Genomic DNA, 19678 nt, shown 5'->3' on the forward strand with positions numbered 1-19678 from the left:
ATCTGCACTGCTCTGAATGACTGATTTATCAGCTTCTGGCTTCCTCCTTGTCTAATCTATATCACATCCTAATATCAGATTTATCCTCCTAATACACTCAGCTCAGAAGTCTTCAGAGGCTCTCTAACCCACAGAACCAGGTGCCACCTATAGAGCCCTGCATTCTACAACACAACCGCAGCTCGGGGCCAGCTCCTAAGCTTATCTCAAGGTTTACCATGTGCCCAAGGGCCTTGCCTCATACCCAGCCAGTATGAACAGACAGATCATCAAAAACTTTAATATAACCCTACTTGCTTCTTCCCTTGAGCTTCCCACTGATGGACCCAACTGTCAAAGCTGGATCCTCTAATATCATTAGGAACTTCCTCTTAACCTTGAATCTGGGAAGGCACCATTAGCAAGGTTAGGCTGGTTAATTCTAGTGCACGCCCCACATGCTAAGGAGCATTTTCCTTTTGCTTCTCTCGTGGCCCAGCAACTCTTTGCCCCTCTCCTACTCCTTAACATTCAGGGTCTACCATAATCAAATTCACAGCTCAATGGGAACCCATTGCTCCCTCTCAGCCAGTGGTTTCCAATCCCATCAGACCAAATACAAGTATTTTATTCCTGGAATAAACCTCACTTGAGAGTGATATACTATCATTTTTTTTTTTTATCATTTTTATATATTACTGGATTCAAGAGGAAATGCCAGGTAGGCAGAAGGATATGTGAGAATGGAAACAAAGACAGGGTCTTAGCTAAAGAGAGGCACGTGTAGGTCATCATGTTATAGTTGCTATTTAACTCATGAATAAAATCACATGGGAAAGAGTGCTGATTAGAGAAAAGAAGGCCCCTTCCCTGTCCTAAAACTCCATAATATTTAGAGAAGGAGACAACACAAGAGAGAGAGAAAAGCTACCTACTTGGAAAATCTGGTGTTAGCTAAACAGGAATGATAGAAACCAAACTGAAGTGGTATGAAAAGGAGAATGAAAGGTGAGAAAGTGAAACAGAAAGCAGACTTCTTGGGAGTTCCCTGGTGGCCTAGTGGTTAGAATACCAGGCTTTCACTGCTGTGGCCCAGGTTCAATCCCTGGTCAGGGAAACAAATCAGACCAGTGACAGACTACATTTAGTTCATCAATATCTTAACAATACTATTGAAGTAAATCTCTGTTATTTATCTTGTTGTGGATCATCAGAAAAGTAACTGTGGTTCCTTCAATGCAAAAATAAACTGAAGTCTTATTTCAAGATTTGTACTTTTAAAAATGTAGTAGAGGTGAAGGTATTAATACTAAAATTTCTGAAAGTGAACTGAAAAGATCCCACTAATAAAAGAAGGTATTTTATTCTCTTGAAGTAGAGAAACTATGCAGGAAGTAATAAAGCAAAAGATAGAGCAATTTCGTTTCATAAAAATTTAAAATTTATATGTAGCAAATAACTGTTAAAAAGACTTTTTAGAAAAATGACAGAATGGAAGAAAATATTACAACATACATGATGCTGATATATAAAGAGCATCTATAAATCAATAAGAAAAACCAACAGAAAATATATTAAAGAACAGGAACAAAAATCAAGAAAGAAGAAATACAAAAGACTAATAAGATAGCATAATCCCTTCATTTTTAAGAACTTTCCTTAAAAGTCATGAATATAGAGTAACTCTAGATTAATATGTGCGTGGAGCTCTCCAAACAAAATCAGACATGTAAGATTCCTCAGTTAGTGATAGTCTCACCATCAATGCACAGCAGTTTTTTTCTCCACACCTGACTATATAGCAGGATAGTTTTATTTTATTTAACATGAATTGCTATGATCATAAGAGGTACTGATTTTTAAATTTCAGTTTACACATTCCAATTAGAAATATAACCATGTAATTTAGAAACGCAGCATATTCAGAGGTGCATAATAGTTAGACAGCTATGGGCATCATGCAAACACAAAAGCAAAGATAACAAGAGAAAATGCCTACCTTCCCTGATAGCTGTGAAAGGTGTACCTTCTTCTTCTTGCAGCCTGATCACCTTCAGGGCTACCAACTTCCCATTTACCCTGGAGAAACAAAACAAAAGATGAGAAGCAAATCCGTGAAAATATATTCCCATTATGGTTCTAATTGTCTTCCTTACAATTTATATTTTATGCATTTTTGCACTGAAAATGTCAGGACTCAATTATGCCACCACAACAAGATTAATTTCAGTAAGGCTGGGAATCCTGTATCATCATCATAAATATTCACACTTTAAGTATTCACATTTTAAATATTCTCACTTGCATAGTCCAAGATTTAACTGAAGTTTTCTGTGATTCACTCTATGTTCTTTCCAAAATGAAACTAGTGCTTAACAAAAACACCATGTTCGATCAATTATTCACGGATTAATTGAAACTCAAGTCGTCAAAATAACACTCTCCCTTTGTTTCTCCAATAGCACCTCTGTTTCTTTTGCTGAAATGTCTTCATCTTCAGTCTTAAGTTGAAGTCATTCAATCCCCAAGGATGGAAACCTGACACTCAATCTTCTTCCTTCTCTCTTCCCTCTTCTTTCTCTGTCTCTCTGTCTCTGTCTCTGTCTCTCTCTCAACATCACCCATTCCTCCCTTTTTCACTATTTTTTTTTTACTAGAGCCTCCTAAAATTACATTAGTCTGATTGTGTTTTATAATGCAGTATATCATCAAAATAAAAGTTAAGAATATTTTACTATTACAAAATTACACAAGACCTATCCAAAGCAGATGTTTCTTCTAGACACATTCTAAATGTGTATCAGCTCTAATTAAAAGTAAGATTACGCTAGGCAGGTAACTTTTTATCCAATCTATTCTGTTAATAAAATAAAGACATGATTATCTATATTGGTCTTCTAGTTGACTGCTCTACTTTCTACCTTGACTAGGCTTACCAACATACTTAATTAAAATAAGTAAAAGAAGTACAAAGCATTTAATGAAAAGTAAATCTCCCTGCCACACCCAGCTCCCACCCTCTGAGGTCACCACTTACCTCAGAGAGGTAACTTAGTTTAACATATATACTTCACATACACACACACACACAAATGGTAGTATGGCATACAGGGTACAGTGTATATTATTTTTATCACTCGATATATTTTGATGACTTCCTCATAAATTCATAGAAAATTGTCTCTTGCTTTTGAAAGACCACAGGGTGTTCCTTTGTATGCGTGTAGCATGCTTAATTTAACGCCAGTCCTCTATTGATAGGCATTTAGCAGGTTCCCAATTTTTGGCCATAAAACAATGATATAATAAATATTCTTGGACATAATTTCATCCATGTAAAAATACATCTGTGAGACAAATTCATAAAAGTAGAATGTGGATGGACCTAGAGTCTGTCATACAGAGTGAAGTAAGTCAGAAAGAGAAAAACAAATACCGTATGCTAACATATATATATGGAATCTAAAAAAAAAAAAAAAAATGTTCATGAAGAACCAAGGGGCAGGACAGGAATAAAGACGCAGACTAGAGAATGGACTTGAGGAGATGAGGAGGGGGAAGGGTAAGCTGGGACAAAGTGAGAGAGTGGCATGGACATATATACACTACCAAATGTAAAATAGATAGCTAGTGGGAAGCAGCCACATAGCACAGGGAGATCAGCTCAGTGCTTTGTGACCACCTAGAGGGGTGGGATAGGGAGGGTGGGAGGGAGGGAGATGCAAGAGGGAAGAGATATGGGGATATATGTATATGTATAGCTGATTCACTTTGTTATAAAGCAGAAACTAACACACCATTGTAAAGCAATTATACTCCAATAAAGATGTTGAAAAAAAAAAAAAAAACCAAAGTAGGGTGTGGACAGCCAAAAAAAAAAAACAAAACATAATGTGTATTTCTAAATTCTAACTCTGATGACACTGAGAAATTATCCTACGTACAGGTTGTACCAATTTATACAACCTATAGAAAATAGGAGCTCCTGTTTCCCCTTTACCAGTATATACTATGTTATCAACCATTGATTTTGCCAATCTGATAGGTGAAAAATGGTTTCTTACTGCAATTTAAATTGCAACCAAAAATCTTTGGAGGCTATGGAATCAGCAAAGGAGAGCTTGTGTGGCCCAGAGAATCCAGTGCCTGAGTGTGAAATAAAGAATTTGAATGTCTCTTTTTAAAGAACTGCATCCAATTGGTCTGTTACGATCAAAAAAAAAAAAAAAAACTGCCACAGGCACAAAGGTCAAGGGAATCCTCACAGCCCAACCATCCTAGTGGCATCCCTCATCAAACGGATTGTTGAAATATATTATTGGTTACAGTAGTCAAAGGACATCCAGCTATAACACTCCACAATGTGCCGTCTCCTCAAGGCTAGGAGTCATGTTTATTTTCCCTTGCGTCTCTCAGCTGGGAGGACAGGCCTGCCGCTTTTCTGCTCTGCAACTCTCCTCTCCTGAGTACATCACCTTGATTTTCTTCTAATCCTGATTATCCTCTAGGTACCCAGGTGCAAGCAAAAATTAATATTCACATGGGGTTCAACTGGTGAGTGTGCCTTGCGCTGGCCATTTTGCCCTTTATGACTAAGGGAGGCCTCTGGCAGGGCTTGGGGCTGGGATGCAGTCAGTACTCACATCTGCACAGATTTTCTCAGCCCAGCTGAGCTCGTCACTGGCTCCCTGAGGAGGCAGGAACTGATTCCAGGAACTGCTTGGAATTTTGCCTTCATTTATCGATATTCTCCCCTCACCCATAAAAAACACATACAAACTTCTTCCCACAAAGCTTTTCCCTTTCCCTTGAGATCGCTGGCTTGCATATACCATGAACTGAATTCTGGAATACAGGGCATTCGTGATTTTGGAAGGCTATCTGCTTAAAACACACTCTGAGACCATGAAGCTATGAGTCCCCTGCAAAACACTGAAAGGAGAAGAGCCTTTAATTGAACCAACACTCATGCTTTAAATGCAACTAGAGGAGGAACGCCTTTAAGCAATCTCATAGGCTAGTGTGCATTATTTTTGTGGCGAAAAAAATTTTGAACATATTTACTATGATAAACTGCGTAAAAGAATAAGATCCAGGTTAATGGGATCCTGATTCTGAAGCACAACTCTCCATGAGTTAAAACCTCCAACTATCAATTTCTTATAGTTACGATAATCACAGCAGTTAAAGACATTGAGATTTTATGTATTACATCATATGAAACTAAAAAATTCCTTAAAATTTATACTAGACTATTAGCTCCAGGAGCAAAGAAACTCTTTTTCTGTTTTGTTAGCTGTTACATGCCCAATGCCTAAAACTGTCTGGCACAGAGTAGACTCTCAAAATACTTTATTGAATGAATATTAATAATGTTAATATACTGATATTTCTTTCCTCATACCTACAAGTATCTCAAGAATAAAGTATAAAATTATTATTTTCAATAATTTCAAAAATATAAAATTTATAAAAAGATTTCAATATTTTCTTTCATGTTTGTTTTCTTTTTTCAAATTAAAGGTTCAGTCTCTTTGTTTTTGATGATGCATGAAGATATAGAAAGTTTTCATTTCCTTAAGATTTTAGAATTTATAGACTGCTTTGTTAATTAACCTTTTTCACCCAACAGACATGTTTCAAAACCCTCACTATCTTTAATAATCTGAGCCCAGACTAGTAACCAGTATTTCCCTCTTCTCCAACAGCTTCATTGGTTTCCCATTAAGAACCATATTGATTATCAAATAGCCTCTAACCTAAGAGTCATTGTGACTCTCTCTTTTCTTAATTAGTTTTTCTCTACATGTCTAGACACTCACCAACTACTGAATCCCTCAGTTCTAAAGTCTAGTAAAAACATAAGTCACTGGCTCCACTTTTGGAAAAGGTACCTTTTGAAAAAATAACATTACACATTTTCTAATGTTCTACCTTTGGGGCATATTTTTTTAACTTTAGTACCGACTGAAACACTTGAAATTCTAAGTGACGAACTCTAACAAAATGTCATTTTTTTAGAGCTATCAAAAGACGATACCTATTATTCTATGAAAAACAAAATAAACATGGTATCTAATAATTACCTTGTGTGGTTTAAACTATTTTATTAAGTATTCAAAACACATACTTCAAACATTGAAGTTCTTTAGAATAATTACAAAATTCAAATTGAATCAATAAATTAGAGCTGTTTACAGGAAAACATTGAAGATTTCTCTTTAACAAGTTTTATTAATTAAATCAAAGGCTAATGAATAGAAGGTAATCAAGACTTGATTGGCAATGGAAACATTAATTCAGGTAAATAATATAGCAAAAAAAATGCTTTCAATTGTGTTAATATCATCACAGAACTTTCTATTGGAGATATTGCCAGGTTTGTGTCTAGTTATTCTAAGCTATCTAGGGAGCTCTTTTAATTTCAGAGATTCTTTACTATTTTCTAATTCTTCCAACCACTGCCTTTCCCAGCGTGTCCTCACTGTGAAGGTCACTTCAGGCCCAAGGACAAGTGACACTGCTTTAGTCCGCCTGTCACACAGGAACAGCTGTCAACTGCATCAGGAGGAAAAGCCAGGGGAACGTCCGAGCACAGAGTTATCCACACACAGACATGGAGAAGCTAGCTGTCCTGGCAAAGCCACGCTAGAGTGGATCCAGCTTTCAAACCGGTCCTAACCACAGATCCAAATCTCTACCAACTTCAGAAATTCTGTCCACAAATCTATGTGCCCTAAGTTTGTAAATAATAAAATGATCTTGTGTGGGTTACGCAAGATCGAGAAGTTTTGAATAAGGAGCACAGCCTATTCATTTTTTCATGCATTTGTTACTTTAACATTTTGTGAACCCTATAAAGGAAAACTCCCCACTTAGGGTAAATCTGCCAGGCTCAAAAGATGATGCACAAAGAGAATTTCCTTACAGACAGTCCTCAAAGGAAAGCTTAAAGGTTTTCTATCACATTAGTTACCTCAAATTCATAAGATAACTTAGTACAATAAAACAAAATAACAAATATTATCTAGGTCATCTTTGAAAATAGTGTTCATGTGCTTACACCTAGAAGAAATTATGTGTAGAGGACATAAAGGAAATTAAGGCAATACACCTAAAAGAAATTTAATATATTCTGCCTCTCTCTTCCATTATGATTTTGTCTCAAGAGAAACTGCTATGGAAAATAATACTGAGTGCAGGGAGATACAATGCTTTTGTTTCCTTACTGTATTGGTTTAGAAGCAATAGAAGGAAATGTAGTTACTACTGAGGGAGTGACAATGGCAAGGCGGAGTACGTCAAGGACAATATTTTGAGCTGAACTTATAAATTTTTGGCAAAGTCATTAAAAACATTTTAAAGGTTTTACCATTAGTGCTTCTTTTATTAATTCCCTCTTAAGACACTGTTGGAACGCTGACTATACTGTCTCACATACACACTTCAAAAATTAAAAACAACTAAATATTCATGGCCTTGCTATTTCCACCTAAATTCAATTTATATTCAGGTGCAAATGAGAAATCATCTCAATACTATTTAACCTTTGATATTCTGAAATATTCTAGAAGTGTTATCTATAATACTTTATTCTGGAAAAGTAAATTTAGAATTTCAAGGTAAGTTGTCAGTAATCACACCTCACCCTAATCTTTATCAAAATAATGCAGAGAGAAGAGGAAAAAGACTAATGCCATTTCTGTTAAATTAATTTCTTAAAAAAAAAAAAATCCAAAGATTTATAAGAGAAGAGCATAATGGCTACTTATTAAGATGTGATTAATAATGCAAAAAGTCTAATGATTTCATGCAGTGAGAAAAAGGGTGTGCTCAACCAACAATCATTATGAGTTTGTACATTTGACAAAATATTGATAATGATGTTTTATTAAATGTAAAAACTCATAATACTTTGAAACATAAAATTAGAGGAACATATATTGTTCATGGGAGAAAATAAAATAATTACATTTCAATAATTTAAAACTTGCGCCTTTCCAAAAATAAAATCTGTCAATAAAGGATTTGAGAGTCGTACTACCTTAAAAGTAGAAGTAACCTCAGTGATCGTTCAAGCTCCTGAACAGACAAAAAAATCCTGACTGGCTTGACTGTCTTTGTCCTCCCACTCCCTGGAACAAAGTAGCTCCTCAAAAGACTTTGGTGGAACTCAACCCCTCTAAAATACCCAAATTACTTAGTCTTTTTTTATGCTGAGCCAAAATCTGCTTCCTGTAACTTCTACTCTCTGATTCCAGTTCTGAGTCCACCAAGACTAAACTAAATGCTCTTCCACAAGACAGCCCTGCCCTTAATTAAGTTTTAATATCCTGCCTCCTAGTCAACAAATACTAATTGAGAGACTGTGATTTTGTGCTTGGGATAAAGAATAAACAACCCAGACATGGTCCCTGCACTTAAGTCTCACCGAGGAGACAGACGTAAAACATGTAACTACAAAGACGGCTGACATACACCAAAGGGAGACAGGAGGCGCTCGCTCTTCAAACAGGGGACAATTTAAGCATCAATAAACTAATACTTGTGATTGAAAGGAATTAAATATGTTTAAATCAATAAGTTTATAATGAGATTTTAAAAGAAACTCATGAGTCACATTTCGAGAGTACTACGGAACCATCTCATTAGTTCAAAAACTGTTAAAGAGAATATGTCAAGCATTTACCTTCCCTTTTCATATACTTTCGCATACACTGTACCTCAGTGTAAACAGATAGTTCATATGTGAAGTTTCTCTGCATAGATGCGCTGCATGTAACAAATGAAGAGGGAATGACAGAATTTGAATATCACCATTAATGGTTGCTAAAGTCACAAAAAGAAGCTACCAGATATTATGTGTCCCCTGATGGAAGCACTCATCCCCCTCAATGGAATCAATCCAACTGGAATCTGACCACGTCCAAATCTAACTACTTATTTCAAGGAGATAAGGGAACAAGTTAAATAACACCATTGGGATATAATCAGAAAACTCCGGACTACAGGAAAGCATAGGGAAATGAACTTGTTTCTTCAATAAATGAATTTCAAGAAAAAAGGGAGGGGAGAACCCATAGATTAAAAGAGAGAGATGAACTAACGGCAATTAATTGCAATGTATGGACCCGATTTTATCTTGATTCCAACAAAGTTTATTTTAACACTGACTATATATTTGATGATAAAGAAATCGTTAAATTTTTTACATGTGATAATGGCATTATGGTTAGGTGTTTTAAAATAGAGTCCTTATCTGTTAAAGAAAAAAATATACAATGAAATAATATGATGTTTGGGGTTTGTTTCAAAATAATTGGAAGGAATGAATACAGATGAAACAAGATTAGACACAGGTTGTCAGTGCTGGAAACTGATGGGGGTTTATCAAAACTCCATAAGAAGTTCTTTAAAAATTAAAAAACATACCCAATACAAATTGGGATAAATGCGATGAAGGAAAATCACAGCATGCCATAAAAAAGATAAAGAACCTATTTTAATGATACTAATGAACTTATCTACAAAACAGAAATAGACTCACAGACACAGAAAACAAATTTATGGTTTCCAAAGGGGAAGCGGGGGTGGACAGGGATAAATTAGGAGTTTGGGTTTAACATACACACACTACTGTGCATAAAACAGATAAACAACAAGGACCTACTGTATAACACAGGGAACTATATTCAATATCTTATAATAACCTATAATGGAAAAGAATCTGAAAAAGAATATATATATGTCTGTACAACTGAATAACTTTGCTGTACACCCGAAACATTGTAAGTCAACTATACTTCAATTTTTAAAAAAAAAAAAGAAGAACCTATTTTAGATTAGACAGGGAAGGATTCTCTGAAAGTGTGACATTTAAGCTGAAACAAGAAATATAGAAGAGTAAGCAAAGAACATTCCAGGCAGATGGAACAACCTGTACAAAAGCCCAGGGGCAGAGAACACAATGTGTTAAACAAAACTATAAGAAAGAAAGAGTGGCTGGAGCTTGTTGGCCAGCAGTGGGTAGGAGAGGGGGATGTGCAGAGAGGGACAGGAGAGCCAGATCATGCAGGTCCTTAAGGGCCACAGAAAGGACTGATTTAAAAAAAAATCACCGGGGAATCTTAAGAAAGGGGATAATATGATTAAATTGTGTGTCTGCAGCTCCCTCACTATCATGTAGAGAGCAGCCTAAAGGCGCATAATAGTGGGAGCAGGGAGGGCGGTCAGGCAGCTACTACAGTGGTCCAGGGGAAAGATGGTGGTCACAAAGAACCAGGGTATTGGTAGGAGCAATGGGGAAAAGGAAAACAATATTCTGAAGACAGAATCAAGAGACTGTTAGGATAAACTGAATTGGGCATAGGGCAAGTGGTAAAGGATGACTCCAAATGTCCTGACTTTAGTTTCTGCGTGGATGGAGGCACGTGTACTGACTCAAGGGAAACTAAAGAAGAAGAGATTTAGACAGAGAATAAAGAGTCCTCTTTGGGAGGATCTTAGTCTAGACATAAAGTCTAGGCTAGACATAAAAACCTGTGAGTCATTTGGAGGACTTCACGGGAAGCAATAACTTCAAGAGAGAGCCAATTTTCTGTTAAAGCAGAAGTAAAGAAAACACTCAGAAGAAAGTCGAACATACGTAAGCATTTGTAAATCAGAAAACAGTATTCTAGATCTAGATCTAGATCTAGATCTAGATCTAGACAACATAAAAAGAGCCTGAAGGACATGGGGAAGGGACAGAGTAGGAGACATAGTGAGAAATACGGGGTGAGGTCTGAAAAATAATAAACCATCAGGGCGTTTTATACCATGCCTGTGGTAAACAGTGGTGTGAGGCAGAGGAGATTCCATCCTGACAGCCTCTTGGAAGCAGGTGGAGTAGGGACTGCTGTTCTGGCTGCCCTCTGCGTGCATCAGGCAAGGCCTGGAGCTGGGACCAGCCTCTGTGGCTGCACAGGAAACCAAGGTACAGGTTCTCACCCCTGACTACATTTTTAAATCAACTGGAAAGCTTTAAAACACACCAATGCCTGGCACCACCCCTGATTTAGTTGGTGCGGTGTGGGGTCCTAGCATCCATATTTTTTTAAAACATGCTGGGTGACTATAAAGTGTAACCAGGGTTGAGAACCACTGTGTTAAATAAGCCTTCAGGTTCCGACATCACCTGCTCGTTGTCTTTCTTCCTTTGCCTGGTCTCTCCAACACTGAAGTCTCCTTTTTCTCGGTAAACTTTCAAAATTTTTCAACTATTTTGAGTGCCCTCACAGTCCTAGTTGCAAGCTTTTGGTAAGTCGGGGCTGATTAACCCCTTTTGAAATGTGCCTGCCAAGGTGTACACACTACAAGATGTGGTCTGATAAGTGCTGAGCGGACTGGGAGACTACCCTGCCCCATTCCAGAAACTCGACTGGTACTCATTTGGCCTCAGCCTGTATTCGGCTGTGATCAGCACAAAACACTATTAACTCATGGATCTTGACAACAATTAAAACCCCTCAGTTTTCTTCATGGGCCCCGCAATCACACCATCTCTAACTTGCCCTAGGCCTAATAATTCACTTTTTAAACATAATTTCAGGAGTTTGATTTATTCCTAATAAGATTCCAACTTGTCAGCAGCAACCAACTGCTCAAACCTCTCCTGTCTAAATTCCAATCTTGTTTTTGACAAGCACTGGCTGCCCATCCTTCTGTGTGTCCTTATCTGAGGTAGAATGGGAACACTGAACAGGATGAGGTCCAGGGCAGTGCTCTTGGACACCACACTCTTGACACACACCCCATCCACCTTTGGGGGACCTGGCTTCATTGACTGTCTTCTCTTTCTCTCTTTTCCCCCCTCCCTCCTTCCCTTTTCACTTTCAAACTCTCTAATCCAGCCCTTCCTCTCCATGGCCCTCTGTCCCAAACCACTGCACTGACCTTCTGCCTCTACCGTTGGACTGTGCTGGAAAATCTGCATCTGGCACACAGTTAGGGCTCCATGGTGAACAAATGAGTCAACCCTTTACCATGTAATAGAGGTACTGGAAACCCTACCACTCTTACCAACCTGCTTTAAATCTACCACCAGAAACAGCGTATCACTCAACTGTCTATGGCTCTCTTACTTACCAGAACATAATCAGAACATATACCCATGTTTGAAAAACAAGCAGATACCCAGCATCTACAGTGTTGCAGTCCATTAGCTTAACAATCTCATCAGAAAGAGGAATTAAGGTTATTTAGGTATGACATAATTTTTTTATGAACTCCTAGATCATTATTTTTCTTCCTATTTTGATTTACTCAGAAATAATCTGAGTGATAATCTGTCCTAAAATTTTCCACTGGAGGAGGGGAAATGAGAAAGGCATGCAGGGAGGAAGCCACACCATTTCCATCTTCTTCTGTGAACATTTGGACATCTCAAGGCTGCTAATGTCTCTCCAGTTTTTCATAGTTCCTCAAAGATGATTAACAATGATGGGACAATCTCAACTCCCAATTTCTTTAAAAGTCTGTGAAACAGTCATCTCAGGTCTTAAATCAGAACTCCTTAGAAAACTCTAGTGCTGTCAGACTTCCTAAGACATTTGATAATTTAATTCACTCTTATGTTTGCTTTGCACTTCAGTGCTTAAAGCAAACTCTCCTTAGTAGCAATGATGTAAGCAAAACAGAAGGTAATTTGCACTTGTTTCTACCCCAATAGCATCTTTTGTGTGTAAACTTCAACCTAAGCTTTTCCTGAGTTACTGATGCTTCCTCTCCTTCCCTCACTCAGCTGGATTGTACTGTGGTTATCTGGTCCGATATTTGTTTGCATTTCAGAGACTTTTATCATCCATGTTCATACATTAACCTTCCAGAGTTTTAGGGCAAGGGGTTGTACACGTCTCGGTATTCTTCTGGAATACCTCCAGTTACAAGGAACCATTCTGGGGAGAGCAAAAAGTCACGTGCATACAGCCCTTGAGGAGATTACCAGCCAAAGAAGAAATAAGACAGTATCAAACAACTAAAATGCATAATAAACAAAGGTAAGTTTCTTTAAAAAAAAAGATAAGCAAAGTTATCAAAGACAAAGAATGGAAGAATTGTTAACTTATCAAGAAAAGGCAGGAAGCATGGAAAAGATGCCCAGGACACCCATAGATGTAAAGGCGGTTGGTTATACTACCCCTAAGTTACTAGAGAAGAGCCGTATTTATTAGATGAGATGGGAGGGTTTCATAAAAAGTAAGTAAAATGTAGTTTATTATGAGAAGTTTTTAGAGATTGATTTTTCACACATAGTGAGATTTGAAGCTTCCTGTATTAATTAGTTCTATAAGTTTTCATCTGTAACATACAACAATTCATATCCCTAAACATACATCTCTATACACTCATATGCACTGAAAACTAGGAATTAAGGGATAGTGTGAAGGTAAAGAAAAAGAAGAAGTAGGAGAGGTTTTTTGTGTTGTTTTTCTCTAGTCCCGTGTTCAAGCACACTTGTGTGGGGAAACATATTACTGAGGTCTTTGGAAAGGCTGCATTTTATATTCCTAGAGAAATCAAATTTTCTACTTCTGAGGTCAAGTTGCCACTTCAAATAGATTTTTATCTTCAGTAGCTTTTTTTTTTTACCATAGAAAATGCTTCAAAAAAGCAGAAAAGGAATGGATATACTTCTTGATGATATTATCATTTTTCCCTATCTTGGATTACTTATTATTTTCTGGCTAATTCTTACATGCTATATCTTATACTACATCCAAAAATAAAAATAATTCACAATTTTCTCTTTTAAAAGTCTAACTACAGCACCGCAATCACAGTGAGTCATTACATGAGCTGGGATTCAAGGAAAGAGGGTGAAGTCCGATGCTCAACCTTATAGCATTTCAAGCTTCCTGGTTCAAAAGCATGTTTTAAGCATGATGTTTCCATTTCTCTAGCAGAGTTGTAAATGTTCCCCTTCCTCTAGTAGAGACATACATATTCAGCATGATAAGAGAGAGGTCAAGCTTCCACTTTCAGGAAAAAAGCATCTCCAAATAAGTTAAATGAGATGCACCAAAAAGCATGTCACTGATTCACCAAAAGACTTTGAAGAGTCCCCAAATACTCACTGCCAAGTAATGTTAACCACAGAGACCTTGCATTTTCCATTCAAACACAGCCTCACAAAATCAAGTGAAGTTCGAAACAGCAGGATAAAACAAAGCAGCCCAGGAGAGCCATTAAGGCAGGGGTATTCAGAGTTCAAACCATTCTCAACCCATTCTCCCATTCTAATAAAGATGCACGCGCACACACACACACACACACACACACACACACACACACACCACACCTCCAGTTTATGTTACAAACAGGACAGCAAGCTAGTGTTTTCTTTCTCAAGTTCAAACAAGCTCACACTTTCCTTTTAAGGAAAATGGCCCCAGGACTTCTTTATTTCATAAAATCTCATGACTCTTGTATTTTGATTTATTGGTGAGAGCAACCCTGCTAGCCAAGCAATAGAGGCCTGAATGAGGAGACAGTATATGGGGCTGAGAGCCACGGGGTGGGGGTGGGGGGGCAGAGGGGGGGGTGGCCGGCAGGACCTATGGGGCACAGTTCCTCTGAGTTGGTCTGGCTGGAATTCAGTCTTCTGGGAGTGCTGCAACCCAGTGACAGGAAACAACCACTCAAATCATCTCCAGGATAGACATTCTAGCAGATTTTACTCTATGAACCCAGATATATAATCTTACACTCAGAAAAACTGAGACCCATGATAATCAAATGTGTAGTTGAAGAAAGAACTTCATATGTCCTGACTACAAATCTCTACTCCCAAGGGCCATATGTCAAAGTCTCTTCTCATACTTAAAGGGCCTGATGAGAGCATTCCTAAACATTTTCCCCAATCATTACACAGTTAACGTTTGTTAAGCATCTATTAATAGCACTGTAACAGGTGCTGAAGAATAAGTTATATACATATAAGAATATGTTACATACATATGAGGAGGTAAAGGAGATATCAAGCAAGGCAGTAACTGAACTAGGAAAAAGAAGAAAAAAAATATTCTGACATTTGTTAAAACAGTAAGATTTTATTCAAGACTATTTCAACAGTGGAGAGAGATATAGGGCTCAACTCTGAATACCACAAGAACAAGTGGGGATTTATAGCCAAGGAGGAGGTTAGGGGATCATTGGTGGATGGAAAATTACGAAGAAGAGACATCACAGGTAGGGAATTCTTGCTAAACTCACCTAACAAGATTCCTGCTGCAGACAGGCCAGAGCCATCAGATATCAAGGATGGGGGGATTTTCTCTAAATTGACTTAGCAGGATTCTTGCTAAAACTGGGTTATGCAAGCCTGGCAAGGACAGGGGTGGGGGGGTGGAGGTGAGGCAAAGTCAGGGCCTAGTCAAGAAAAGGGCTTAGAGGAGTATAACTGAAGTTTATTCAAAGAGAGTATCTTGTCAGAAGCCAGGAAAGTTTCATAATATGAGTGGAACTTGAAGATGGGATAGGATGTAGACATGTAGAAAGGGGAGGCAAGCTACTTACATAGAGGGATCTATCATAAACAGAGGTGCAGAAGGGGTTGGGGGAGGCACATTTAAAGTACAGAGAGTAGAAACTAGGGAAGCAGTAGGACATAAGGAAAGAAAAGTAGACTCGAGAGGGATTTTGATGCCAGGTCCACTACAAAATTGATCCAATAAAGTAATTAGGTATTTGTTCTTGTTAGACACCAGTATTTTCATTACCTGCCTACATTTTTTTTAGGGTAGAGCTTTGAATGAAGCAAAAGCTAATATGTCAACAACGTTCTTTTGAAGCTAAACATACATTTTTATTCCTAACCAACAAAGGTAAATTAACTGAGTTTATAAGTCTACTAACTATACCTCCATGATATAAGCAGATTAAAGCAGACTATAAAATGAATATATTTATAAATATAAATTAAAACACACTAAAAATTAATAAATTTCCAGGATTTACATATTATAGTTACATATACATATATAACTATAAAATATTTGGTGGCAAATCTTTACTGTAATGACAAAGAAAGCTGAATACACAATTTGTTAAATCCAACTATGCTACTTCCAGGGCTTTCCAAGTAATAACATGTGTGTTTATCACATCAAACAGGACATTAGCATCCTTTTTTCTGCAGAGCAATTTGTTTTGCTAGGTTTAGGGGTATAAAGTAAGGAAAACTGACAAGGTCTTAAAAGGCTATTCAGTAATGCTAAGGCTTGGCCACCAAATCTAGTTCCAAGAAATCTAATTTCTACTCAGTGAGATGACATAATTTAGCCACTTTGGGGAGAAACCATGTTTTATGGCTTTCGTGGAGTCTGGCTTCAATAATACTGCACGCATGAATGAATGAAGTCAACTATCTCAAACAAGGACTAAACAAGTAACAGCTAGAGATAGGGCAGATTACATCAGCTCTCCCTGAGAGAACAATTTCTGTAACTAAGAAATCCCCAAACTCAGCTTTCCTAAATGTCTCTCCTTTGTGTATCAATCTTCTCAGTCCTTATAGAAAGCCTTCTGAAATGATTTTCATTTAAGTTCAAGGTGAGTGTTAGAGGGTAAAGCCCCTGACTTCAGGGGAAACATACACTGAAAAGCAATTAAATATTTGCTGGGTTTTCCCCTAAAATGAGGGATGAATGCAACTGCCATGACTCTTTTCCAACTGAAGCAGATGGGAAATCATCAGTAGTCATCCAACTGAGGAACTCTTCCATAACAGCACCTTATTTACAAATCCTAGCCCAGAACATAAAAGAGACTTTAGCTAGTGTAACATGTTACCTTAAAGTGAGTTTAAAAAATAGTATATCTGTAAATTGGGTAAATTAAATACATATACCTAAATCTTTCTGTCAAAGATCTGCAGATATTTGTTCACTTAGTAACTGTCTATCATTTTCCTCTTTTCTAAGATTTATATTCTTTTCCTGTTTAAAAAAATAGAATGTAGCTATATAAAAAATGCAAGTAAAATGGACCCTAAAAAACTAATGTCCTGTGTCCATGGTAGATAAACAACTTGGTCTGGTTATAACACATAGGATTGCCTTTCCTTTTTTCTTTGTTTTTAAATACTCAAATATTTAAAGAAAAATTTTTTCTTCTTTTTAACCATGATCTTAAAAATCCAGACCGCTAATTAGTCAGCTGGACTCAGTTTATGAACTTCAGAAAGTGAGAGAACATGATTAATCATGTATCAGGTAAGCATTCAATCATTATGCTCATAGCTTACTCATTTTGAGTGACTAAGGAGAAAATATGACCAAATTATATGAGACTTGAAAAAACAGGGAGATTTACTCATTTTGGATATATGGAATGACTCCAACTCTGAAGTACAGTAAGAAAGTGACAGATGAGAAGTTGAGACATCCAAGTTTTCAGTGCAGCATGTTACTACTCAGGGGTATAAACTTACACCCATCTTTCAACCTGTCAACTCGACTTTCTCCAACTTTCAAAGACAATCTCTGCTACCTCTTTGTATTTTCTTTTTCATATATACACGCATATATGAATATCTGTATATTCATATGCTATGTGAATATATATAATACAAGGGAAAGGTTTTGAAAAGTAGAAAGGGAAATAAAACTATACAGGCTGATTATTAAGTAGCTACTGACATTGTCTCTACATAGAAATCTGGCCATGTCAGCTTCAATAATTGCATTTGTGATGAACCATCATCCACATAACCATACTTATTAGACAAAATAACCTTAACTACAGTTGTTCTCTCCAGGTCTTATTAATTAAACAAGCCTTTTTTAACAGATGGGTCAACAGTAAATTAGCTCAGGTCATGTCAACCATCACAAAAATCATTTAAAATTAATGAAGTCATCTGAAATTTTGTGTGAGTAAATACATACAAACAGTATAAAGGTACCTGCTTAGATACAAATCCATAATCAAGTGACTAAATATAAGAACAAGGACCATGAAAATTTGACAAGACTTTCAAAGGACATAACAGGTAGAGAGAATCATTTTCTCCTCTTAATTCAACGTTGAATGCTTAACTACATTTACAACTGGTGCTGGGAGTATACTCTGGATGGGGGCTCAAGGGTACCAAGTTTCTGATTTACTCAAAAACCTATTTGAAAGCATTTTATTTTGTTAAAGTACAATTCTTACTATAATATTAGTTCCTCCATTATTTATGAGAAGGATAAAAGGGTTGTAAAGGTACTGGCAGATCAGGAGTTACGTTTGCCATATGAATAGAATAAAAAAAGCAGTAAGAGAAAGAGAAATGGGTGCCATCAAATCTTGGGCTGAGGTCCGCAATGAAAAGGTAGCAATGGCAACAGTGTTGTTTCATTAGCTACCTAGGACCCTGGAAAGAATCTAGAAAAGAGTGGATATATGTGTATGTATAACTGATTCACTTTGCTGAAAGTAACACAACATTGTAAATCAACTATACTCCAATAAATTTTTTTTAATTAAAAAAAAAAAAGTAGCAATGGAATGCAAACCTTGTCCAAAATAAATTTATCCAATAGAAAAGGGAAGTGGAGCAGTGAGTGTTCTATTTCATGCAGGCACCTCCTACATGGAAAGCCACAAATCACTTGGATGAAATAAGGGGAAAAATAACTATGATGTCACTGTGAAGTTGCTTAGAATAGTGGAGAATACAAATGATAAATAACTAAAGAGAAATTACAATACTGGCACAGAGGAAAGATACGAGAATCACAGGGAAAAAATGGCTACATACCCCTAGAGTTTATCATTAACAAAGGGGTAGAGTAAGCATAGATTTTAAGAAAGCAGATTTTAACATTTCCCCCCCCCCCAAAAATAAAGGGAGATAAAAATTAAGAACTCAGCTCTGGAGTTGCACTGACTGTATCTAAATCCTGGCTCTGCCCCTTAGCTGTGTGATTGTGGGCAAGTTACTCAAACTTTATGGGCCTCAGTTTCTACATCTGTAAAATGAGGGAAATAATCTCATCCCAAAGCTTTTCTAGAACTGTTAAAAGAAACAAAGGAAAAAGTAATAGGTGACATTCATTTAACACGTGAGACACGGTTCTAAGCGCTCCAAAGGTATTCGTTCATAGATATTCTTCACAGCTGTGTGAAACCAATTCCATTATCAGCCCTATTTTAATAGGTGAGAAAATTGAGCTTAACCCAGTGTTCAATAAATATCAGCTTTATTTCATGACCCTAATTACCAAGAGAAAGCACCAAGAGAGACAGAAGATTCACATAAATAGACGTTATTTTAAAATTACAACTAGTATCAATGAAGAACCAAGAGGAGAAACCAATGTGCTACACAGAAAGTTTACTGGTGTATTTGAAGATTTAAAGAACACCAGTAAAAAGAGAAGAGACATTTAAGAAGGATAATGTCCTCGCAGGACTAAGTCCTAAATGAGATGAAGCTGGCAAGAAAAACGATTCAGATTTATATATTACCAGAACAAGAAAGGGGGAGACCAATTATCAGGGACATATGAATAAAGATCAAGTGACAGAGAAAGCAGAGCTCCTCAAATGTCTTCATCCAGAATATATTTCAAGTGTTTTCTTAATCATTTTCTCTCTCCCTAAATAGAGAGAGTAAAAACCGACTCCCTTGTTATAATCCATATACATACTCAATTCCCTCCCATTTAGTTTA

The 19678-nt window shown here is 37.0% G+C and overlaps 1 protein-coding gene across 4 annotated transcripts in view; it reads right to left on the bottom strand.

The window, feature by feature from the left end:
* Positions 1-19678, bottom strand: part of CDK14 (cyclin dependent kinase 14) — a 595554-nt gene that overhangs the window by 371818 nt on the left and 204058 nt on the right. For all 4 annotated transcript variants that reach the window (XM_061198583.1, XM_061198580.1, XM_061198584.1 and 1 more), the window contains one exon: positions 1979-2058. In XM_061198583.1, coding sequence (XP_061054566.1) covers positions 1979-2058 — 80 coding nt within the window. The remainder of the gene's footprint in view (positions 1-1978; positions 2059-19678) is intronic.

The sequence above is a fragment of the Eubalaena glacialis genome, chromosome 8 (genome assembly GCF_028564815.1).
Source record: "Eubalaena glacialis isolate mEubGla1 chromosome 8, mEubGla1.1.hap2.+ XY, whole genome shotgun sequence".
NCBI classification, from domain to species: domain Eukaryota; kingdom Metazoa; phylum Chordata; class Mammalia; order Artiodactyla; family Balaenidae; genus Eubalaena; species Eubalaena glacialis.